At 40.2% G+C, this 10704-nt stretch overlaps 1 protein-coding gene across 1 annotated transcript; it reads left to right on the top strand.

The window, feature by feature from the left end:
• The first annotated feature begins 4526 nt into the window (after positions 1 to 4526).
• Positions 4527 to 4859, top strand: LOC139447987 (uncharacterized). The gene has a single exon (XM_071229486.1). It carries the CDS (start codon positions 4527 to 4529, stop codon positions 4857 to 4859), a length of 333 nt encoding a protein of 110 aa, XP_071085587.1.
• The last annotated feature ends 5845 nt before the right edge of the window (positions 4860 to 10704 follow it).

The raw sequence follows: 10704 nt of genomic DNA, 5'->3' as shown, positions 1-10704 counted from the left end.
CCTGGTCTTAAGTACTTGTTCTGTTCTATTATCTAATAAATATCTTTATCAATAAACATTTGTGGTTTCTTTTTTATGCTCTTCAGTTACGTGGAAATTTGGGACAAATTATTTTTGCAAGAAGTAGACTTTCCATAGGCACCAATTGTGCTCCTATCCTTGCTGATCTGTTTCAGATTGGCACAATCAAAACAAGTTAAGTTTAACATGAGCCTCAGGTGTGTCGATAATCTGAAATCGTTCAATAATGGACAAACAGACAATTCTCTTCCACGTATTTACCTACCTGAACTAAAAATAAAGAGACCATCTCTTTCATATTAGATCTATGCAACAACAAAATCTCCACCAGACTGGATAACTAGAGTGGTGATTTCAACTTTCAAATAGTCAACTTTGCCTTTATGTCGAGCAATATTTCAGCACCTACACCCTTTGGTGTCTATAGTTCACAACTTTCGAGGTTCAATCGAATAGCTCAAAGAGCACCATACGGCTTTTGCTAAAAAGTTGTGTGCTCAGGGTTACAACATTCAAGGCCTCAATAAAGTGTTCAAACAGTTTTATGGTAGACATGTGGAGAACATTTCCAAATTGACGCATTATGGAGTTGGTTTTGTCGTTTTTATTTACCTTTCAATTACCTGAAGTCTATTATACTGATGCTCTGTGTTGCCTTAGGATGTTCGACTACAGGCTGACACTCTGTGATGTAAATTAAATATTGTTCAAAGCGGGCCTTTACCAAATTCATTTAAGTACTGGGAACATTTAGTGACATGTATATTTAAGCGGTGTGAGGCTACATATGGTTTAGCGTCACGTTCAAGATGATATTCAAGTCAAACTTCACATTCTACTTGTACTATGGATGATAACTTCATAATAGAGTATGTCCGAGGTGCGTTCAAACGCTTCTGCAAGTCAAATACAACAGTGATAAACAAGAAGACTAAATTAATTTTTATTTTTCAAAATGATGTCTTCCCTTTTTAATGCGTTTGTTCCATTTGTCCTTCGAGACTGTTATCATTCTTTTATTGAACTTCGGTCCACAACAGCAGACTTAAAGTCGTCATCGTCTGCAAAACGTTGTCAAATTCTCGAAAGAGATAATAAACATCTAAGTCAAGATCCGGCCTCTAGGCGGGATTATTGAAACATTGAAACCATCTAGATTATCAATGTATCTTATGATAAGGGACTAGTTCTACACTGTATCACAAGAGGATAGCATTTTGTAAATCTGACATATCATTAATTAAAAAAAAATGGTTTTAGGTAATAGGGGAATATGAGACGGGCTACTTTCAGTTAGATATTTATGAAAAGGAGAAGCGGAAGTGAATGTTGAGCACTTAGTATTCTTTAATATATCTTACTCAAATTACCCTTTTAAGCTTGTACAGCAGGATGCAAAATAAGAATGAAGACATGGTAATCAACATTATTTACTTCAGCTAAACGTCAAGTGATGTAAACGTGCAAAACAACCTTCAAGACACAGTTCTGTGGCAAGTTTACTATTTGTACACTTTTCGAAATTATTGATGCCTGAATCTTCTTTCTTTGGTTTCGCCTTCATCCACTGAAATACAAACTGAATATATATATATTCGACTGAAGAGACAACATTCAATTGGAGATACAATTTTACCAATATTTTAACAGTACTGTACATATAGAAACTTGTGTAAATATCCAAATGTATGACGTTGGAAATAGCTCAGCCTACAGATAAGTCAGTCCTATACTGATATATAAAATGTCGACGCCAGAAAATAACCAGTCTCGATTATCCGCAAATGCAGATTCCATTGGGCGCACAAGAAAAATAGCTATGAAAATATAAATATGAATGGATCAGTCAGTGATGACAACAGGTGTTGTTGAAAAGGGTAAGCATGTCCTGTTCTCTCCGTAACACCAGCCACTCACACAAATTGCATAAATAGTGGCGGCCTTCAAACAAACCAGGCTGAATCCACTGACGCGATAGGCCATTTACTGATTTCGTTGAAATTAAAATGATACGTTAATTTTGAATTACATGTGTACAAGAGTAAATATTCTGCTGTAAATAAGTAAAGAGATAACGTTTAAAAATATCTTCGTTTAGCATCACATTTGCAAACATTAGAATCACGTCACAGTTGCTTGCAAGAGCCACCGTCGACACAATGCCCTCTGACCCTACCTTAGTCTCATATGAACTTTATTTGTGTTACTTGGCAGTTTATTTTATTAATACACAATGCCATTTAGAAAGTGGTCAAATGTAACACATGTTATTTTTGGGATAACACTTTTTTAGTAAATTACAGATTCTAGTACTTTTAGGGGGTTGAGTCCTGTCCGGGATTCGAACCTACACTTGCCAGAGTGAGGCACCTAATCGCCAGGATACAAAGTCAGCGACCTAACCCACTCAGCCACCGAGGCTTCCACAAAAATGAAAGTCCGACAACTGGTAGTCTAGATCACGTATTTTGGGTACCCCTCTGACAAGTGTAAATTGGCATGGCTCCCATGGCCGTAAGCTATGAATACATAATGCCTTTTAGAAAGTGGTCAAATGTAACACATGTTATATTTGGGATAACACCAAAGTACGTGATCCAGACTACCAATTGTCGGACTTTCATCTTTTGTGCGAAGTCAGCCTTTTAACGAACCAGACAACATATTTGGCGTTACAGGGAAAACAGCTGTGAAAATTATATGAACTACTGCAAATCAGTGATGACAGCAATCGAAAGAGCATGGGATACATGTACATTGGGAATTGGCACTAGATTATGAGGACACTTCTCATGTAATAAATGTTACCGCTATTTACAAATATGTTTGACATATACATTTCTAGTTTGAACACTATTCAATCGATAATGAATATGTGTTGGTCGATACACACACACACACACACACACACACACACACACACACACACACACACACACACACATTATATATATATATACTGAACAGCATTGAAATCGCACCAGCAATAAATCTTGAAATATTACAAAAACAACTTGAGCAATGACCGATTTTAATTAGAACAGACAGAGACGGATTATTAAGAAAGACGACAAAGGAAACAGGAATACCACACAGTAATTACATTTATGTCATCAGTGTAAGGAAGGCACATAGGGTTAAAATGAAAAGTCAATATCTAGTATGTCTGCCATTGGCAGCAACACAGGCCATGCAACGTCTTCTCATTGATCGAATAAGTCTGCGAATAGTGTTCTGGGGCATTCCACTCTTGACGTAGTGTATCTTCAAGTTCTCTCAGGTTCTGTACTTGCGGACGACTTGAGAGGCGTTGACCCAGGTAATCCCATAGATGTTTAATTGGCGATAGATCGGGTGACAGGGCTTGCCATGGAAGCAGAGGCACATTATTGTTCGCTAGGTACTATGTTGAAACACGTGCTGTGTGCGCTCTTGCATTATCTTGCTGGAAGGTGTACATATCCTGGTGCTGATGAAAGAATGGGATTTGCCAATATATTATTCCTGTAGTAAAAGGCATTAACTCTTCCACGACAAACATGGAGCTCTGTTCGGTGGAAATGACTGATGCCCCCTCCCACCCACTCCTTCCCCCCTATCGATCTGTCTGTACAATGCAGACATTGTATTTACGTTCTCCATTTCGACGTCACACTCGCAGTCGAACGTCAGCATTCCATAAATGAAAGCGGGACCAACATACGTTCATTTCGATGTCGATCAGTGAGTATGGGTCCAGCATATGGACGTCGAGCATGTAGCCCTGCAGAGCGGAGACGTCGACGTACGGTGTCAGCGCTGATCAAACCCCGTCGGCCTTGTACGGTTGCTGCTGTCCTGGTAGCCAGCCGGAAGTGTACGATCACAAAGATGCCGACGAACAATTATGCGATCCTGACGTGGTGTAGTTACACGACGTTGACCCGGACATGGTCGATCTCTGGTGGTTCTTGTCTGCTGGTATCTGCTCAGTAGCCTGAGGACTGTTGAATGATGACATTGAAACCGTTGTGCAACGACTCTACTTGACGTACCAACTTGAAGCATGGCCAAGGCACGTTCACGTTCCTCCGCTGTTAATCTTGGCATTTCTTGTGTCAGTCTTTTATAGCCCTATTCTGCATGCTTCCCGTGAAACAAAACACGTTTTCCATGATGTGCACGCAATTTGTTGCGTTTTGGCGATGTCGCTCACAAGAAATTTAGGAATGTGTTTGTCGAGCTGTTCTTCATGCTTCGTCCAGAACGTCGTATATTACTCATTCACTTATATATTTTCATATGACTTAAGCCCAGATAAAAATACATCCATTTTCATGGTGGTGAGTTTTCAATACTGTTAAATATATATATATATTCCTGTTAACATGTGCACGTGCTTAAGGTGATTTGCGAGAAAAGTGAATTTAATCACTAAAAAATACAAAATGTACCCGTATGACAATGTGGTATAAAACATGAGCAGAGTTGTACTATCTCACATGAAATCGTTTTATACAACGAACATGCCTCGACTAACCGCAGAGCAGAGAGTGAGAGCCATCGGTATGTTGCAAATGGGATGGACGCAGGAGCACGTTGCCAGGATCATTGGCTGCTTCAAGTGCACCATCGCCAGACTTATCACACGTCACAGGCAAACTGGCAGTGCTGCAGACAGGCCGAGGAGTGGAACACCCAAGGTCACGACCCAACAGGAAGACCGGTTTTTAAAGGTGCTTCACCGAATGTCAAGATTCCTAACTGTGATGTCATCATCCGCAAACAGCCTTGGACATCAAGTTGGCAGAAGGACCGTTGCTAGACGACTCCGCCTGTATGGTCTCCGTGCCTATTGACCTTTCAAGGGCATGACGTTAACGTTTCTACCCCGACGTCACAGACTGAGCTGGACGAGGACTCTACAGCAGTGGCAGCAGAGAAATTGGCGAAGAGTGCTCTTCAGCGACGAGAGTAGGTTCCAGCTCTTCAAGTCTGATGGGCACGTTGTTACGTCCAAGAAGTGGAGCCTTATGGAGGTGGCAGTGTCATGGTCTGGGGGACCAGAAGACAAATCTGGCCATCATCGACGGAAATCTCACTGCACGTCGTCACATTGATGAGGTTTTGCGGCCTGTGGTACTGCCTTTCCCGCAACGACAGTATGGCGAAGGATCCCTCATCAGGATGTCAGGAGCTCGTGTACTCAGTTTGACGTCGTGTTAGGGCGTGCATCGCTGCTGGAGGGAGTCACATCCGATACCGCATAGCACGGGGCTTTAAAAGACATCGACGTCGATTCTGCGGGTGTGATCGAATATTGGGCAGTGCACCCAGCATCATAAACGTGTCTGCATAACTTTAAGTACATGGTTTTTTTTATCTTGTCATTTTTAAATACTGGGGTTTTTTTATAACAAAACATCAACAGATACTACATTTTGTGTTTGTTTTGCTTTAGACAAGACAATTGTTTGGTGGCGTGTCTTTTGCCCGTTAGTTTAATATCAATAAGAAAAACTAAACACGAATGTAGATCTCAGTTTTGCGACCCACCATGATAAAGGGGCCTTTCAATCAATATCTCTGCTGTAGTATTAACATCAAGCCCACCTGGCGATTTACCCAACGCTTTGTAGATATCTACTGTAACAGTGGACAACTTTAGCTATACTATGCCAACAACATGTGAGACACCTGACATGTTTGCCTTAAATCAAACTGTTATCAAAGATCAGTCATGATTACGTATGTATTTACCTTGAGGTCAAGGTCAGAAAGGAAACTTGCATGCGTTGGTAAACTGTTTCTTTAAAATGAAATCAGTAAATAAAAGCGAAGAAACTCTTTCCATATCATAAGAAATGTCCATGTACGATTCGGATTATTTAAGGATTGACTGTGTATTTGTTCGGGTCACTGAGTTAAATCCGCATAGAAAACCAATATGCAAACTTTTGTAAGAATCCGCTTTTGTAGATAACACTTGTTTTGTTTGTCGAATATGACTGTTATGTGTTGATCCGGGCAATTTAGAACGAACATTCGTAAATATACTTACAAACAGACAAGGCATTCAGACTCCTGTTCTGTCTACTATTTTCAGAATTATTTTCAGAATGTTTGCACAAATAACAGGACAATTGTTTTATTTTAACCAAAGTTTAGAAATAAAACGATACCTTGATAACTATCTACCATAGTACATTATTTGTATTTCTTTGCATACAAAGAATGTATGCAAATCCTCCATTATATACTCTACTCAAATTGCAAGTAGGTACATCACGTGGGGGAAAATCTGAAAAAAGTGGAGCTGACCCAGAAATGGAGAGTTACGATTGGATATTTTCCTTCATAAATTTAATTTCCGTTACTAGGTATAATGTGTCCTCATGTTTTTTTTCCATATATTTAGAGCAAATTCTGGTGTTAAGTTACTTTATATTTATCATAGACACGTCACATGTTAAAAAGCTGAAATCAAGCGGCCTCTCATTAAGCGGCTCACAACAGGTGTTGTCTGTGACTGCATTCCATGTACAACATATGTAGCAAGTGCGCTGTAACAACTGCTCTCCATTACTAGGGAAAGTGATACCATACGATTTGATCAGGTGAAAAGTGTTAAAAACGAAAAAGGTGCTGACATCATGTATATGATGATTATGAACAATATATGTGTTACCGAATTATTATCCCTCAATGTTTCTCCAAAAATATTTTAGTTAGAGAAGGGACATTTTACACACCGAGTTCGAAAATTGGCGTTGTAAATTCATTTTTAACAGAGTTATGGCCCTTGCTCCGTGCTTTTCAATTTAGTGCATATTGCGTAAAATGGAGACACGCTTTCGCAGAAACTACCACAGTTACATTAATGAAAGGTTTGCACGCTTATCTACTTATCTAGATACTTGTCAAGATTGAGTTCGAGAATTGGTCCCGTTTATTATTTGTTTAAAGAGTTACGTCCCTTGATCCATGTTTATTCACTTATTGCATAGTGTAGGCTATCGGGACAGGTTTTCTCTCAGATAGCTTATCTGAGAGATTCTTATCAAGGGTGAGTCATTTTTTCTAGAGAAGGGACCTTTGGTGTGTAATAACTTCACATTAAATAATTTTGTCTGATGACACAAAGAGGCCCAAATGCCTCGCCTGTATATAGTTTATATTCACTTAAGCATTGAAGTTGTATTTGTTGATGAAGACAGTGCCTCACGTGAGCAAATTCCATGATGTCTTCAACAGCTGATGAACGTCAACAAATACAACTTATTCCATATATTGAGAGAGCATAAATCATAACAAGACAATACATTAAACATCAAATTTTAATTATTTAAGGCGAACTATATGAACGCGTAGAGTCGTGATGCCTAGACGTCATCCGTCCCAAACATTCCATTTGGAGTGCCATCCCTTGGTTTTACAAACGGCAGAAAATGGCGGCTACGGCAATGTCATTCACTTGAAATAAAAATTGCACCCAGTAAAGTTAGCGTTGGAAAGAAAACCAGACCCGGCTGATGCTAAAACAAAATGGATTGATATTAACGTTCAGTGAACTTTGGGTGTGTGATGAGTCATACTACGGCTGCTGATGACGGGGATTACCGCTTGAGGCGGCGCGTTTGGAATTCCCGAAGCAATACACGACAAAGTGGAGCTCAGTGATTTCTTTTGGTAAGTCGAGCATTCTGTGTTGTAGCTTCGCATGGACACTTCATTTCGATGACATGACATACACATGATCTGTCTGGCTTCAAAGCCTGCATCATTCATAGCCTGAACCGATGTCGCTCTCAGTTTTCCCAAATGATGTTTAATGTTTTTTTTAGACATTGGGGAATCCCCCGAAAGTAGTTCTGTATGTCTCCGCTCGATTGACAACGTAATCACGTGACATACTGAATAGCAGTCAGTTTGGTAGTGTTCACCTAAGCGAGGTCACCCGCTACTGTCAATATTACTATATGCGCAAACAACATTCTAATATGCCCCATGGAGAGGAATAGTGATTTTATTCGCAGATTACAGCCAAAAAAACAGTTGTGCTCCTTATCCTTCCCCTGCTACAACTAGTATTGTCTGTACCCATCCATGTGCATATTGACTGAAAGCCAAATGATGTTTCACCAAGAGCCTGTATCCAACCGCGGTAGAGACAGTTTGTATTATTTTAACGTTTTGTCAAATTGTGGAACTGTGAATTGTATTCAAACATAAGTGACACTGAAGTGGTATGCTCTTTTCAGCTGATGGCTTCTTGCGAAGCTCCTGAGACGAGTGGAAACTGTTTGCCCACTGTCGCGTCTTCCAGGTATGGTGTCCTTAAAACGGATGAAAATATTTCCTCCTTTGGGCAGAAAAGGTATGTTATTTGGTAAGTCAGGCTATTTTAAGTAGTCATTGATTGTTGGGTGATTTCACAGTCTTACAATGCAAAACCTTTAAATGACGCTATTTAGGAAATTGTACATTTAGCATAGAAATATGTGATGTTTCGAATGTGAAGTCTTGAATTAATATGATATACATGTAGTACATTTCGTTGAGTTTACCACAGTCAAATTGTCTTAACTTATGTTAAATAACGTATAACAAAGGTATCAGAGTGGAACTGCTATTATATATTATATGTCATATATACTGAACAACAAAAGTTCCTGCCATTGACTAAGATTTAATGCAAAGTTATGTTTTTTACCAAATCTGACACAATTTCGGTTTGCAACAGATAAAAGACTCCTGTAAGTGTTCAAATGGTTTAATTTGCAATACTGACTTAAGAAAATGCGTGATTTAATAAAAAAACATGAACATGCCAAAATGTCAATTTACAAATCAATAGCGTGTGTGTCCACCTGTGGTTGCGATGCAAGCAACACATCTTCGTCTCATGGAATGGAACAGGCGTCGCACAAAGTCCTGTGGGATATCTGTCCATACCTGCTGGAGCATGTTCCTGGAGTGTCTGTGGAACACGTGGTTGACGTCGAAGGCGCCGATCCATCTCATCCCACATGTGCACGATTGGTGAGAGATCTAGGGAGCGAGCCTGCCAGGGGATGATATTCACGTTGTTTTGTTGAAGAGAATCATGAACTAGTCGACCAATATGTGGCCGGGAGTTGTTATGTTGAATGTAATGCCTGGGCTATGACGACGCAAAACGGTAGAACAACATGGCCAATGATCTCGTAGCGTTAGCGCTGTCCATTGAGATTTCCCTCTACCACTATCAAACAGGTCCCCTGTCTTGCCCCTATACCATAACGCTGCCGCCCCCGAACCGATCTTCTTCTATGACACAATGATTGACGTAACGTTCACCTCGACGTCGGTACACTCGAATCCGTCCATCGCCGTGGCTGAGGTGAAAACGAGACTCTTCAGGGAATAGAACTTGTCCCCACTGAGTGACCGTCCAGCACTGTCTGCACCACTGGAGACGTGTTTGACGGTTGTTTCCTATCAAAATGGGACCTCTGGCGGGTCTTCTGGCGACAATCCCTGCACATCTGAGGCAACGACGTACGGTTTGTGGAGATATTCGTCGAAGGCCAGGGATGCTTCCTGCAGTCACTGTTGCTGACTGGAATCGATTTCGTAGGTGTGTTGTCCGAATCCAGTTGTCTTGTCGATTATTGGTTACGCGTGGCCTGCCATTCCGAGGATGTTCTCTGACTGCTATCGTCTGTTGCCAACGTTGCCATAAACACCAAATGGTGTTTCTGTGGACGTTAAATTGACTTGCAACATCACGTTGACTCGATCGTGCTTCAAGCATACCAATGGCTCGCAGACGCTCATTTTCGGACAGGCGTGGCATTCCGTAATGTTGAATAATTTGCATGGAATGCATGCTTTTCTGTAGCAGTTGCGTTTTTGTGACTTGATTCCATACATGTACTACAGTATTGAAAACCAAACTTTACTTGTTTGAAAAATACACTAAAACATTGGTGTCACAGGGACTTTTGTTGTTGAGTATATATCGAGAGCAAAGCCAAGACAATAAGTCAAGTAATGTCGGAAATGAAAGAAAACGGCTTGTTGTCGTGATTTTGTATCGAAATATAATATTGATCCACATCAGAGGACATTTCCAAAATTGAAATTGTAAGTGAACAATTACCTTGCCTTTGCATGTGTTTGTGACGGAGGCCACTGGTGGTGCAGAATACGCTTTCCTTTTCGCGAACCCCTGATATAATCACTTTTTGATAGGGATTCATTAACTCATACTCATGACATAGTCGGAATCGTACAATCGACTCTGCTTTTGGCAGTTATCTCTCATGAATATGAAAAGGTTTTCATCGCTTTTATGTAAAAGTAATGAAAAATAGAATGACGTCACAAATGATATTTCCTCTGATATCACCAAGACGCACCTTTGTGTTCTCAAACTACCTCTATGCTGATATCCATTCTGATAAACGTGAGCTGGTTCGTCTGTGGCTGGTGTCTGCATATTCTTATGTATGTGCGCGTATTACACAGACAGCAAGGACACTCCCATCACGAGCGAAAGATCTGTCTCAAAACATAACATATTTTGCCCTCAGTAAATTGGCGATGTAGTTGATTGATTTATAATTGCACTGTCCCAAATATATGTTATGAAAAGAAAAACGTTGTATAAGGTTTATCTGTTTGATAAACTCTAACATTGTAAATAGTATTCCTTGACGT

This window comes from Haliotis cracherodii, unplaced genomic scaffold (assembly GCF_022045235.1).
Source record: "Haliotis cracherodii isolate W230 unplaced genomic scaffold, xgHalCrac1.p SCAF_7, whole genome shotgun sequence".
NCBI classification, from domain to species: Eukaryota; Metazoa; Mollusca; class Gastropoda; order Lepetellida; family Haliotidae; genus Haliotis; species Haliotis cracherodii.
Note: the sequence above shows the minus strand (reverse complement) of the source record. Positions and strands in the feature narration are given on the sequence as shown.

Bases quoted from the DNA above. Each gene is read 5' to 3' on its own strand.
- LOC139447987 (XM_071229486.1), top strand. From the start codon at position 4,527: ATGCCTCGACTAACCGCAGAGCAGAGAGTGAGAGCCATCGGTATGTTG.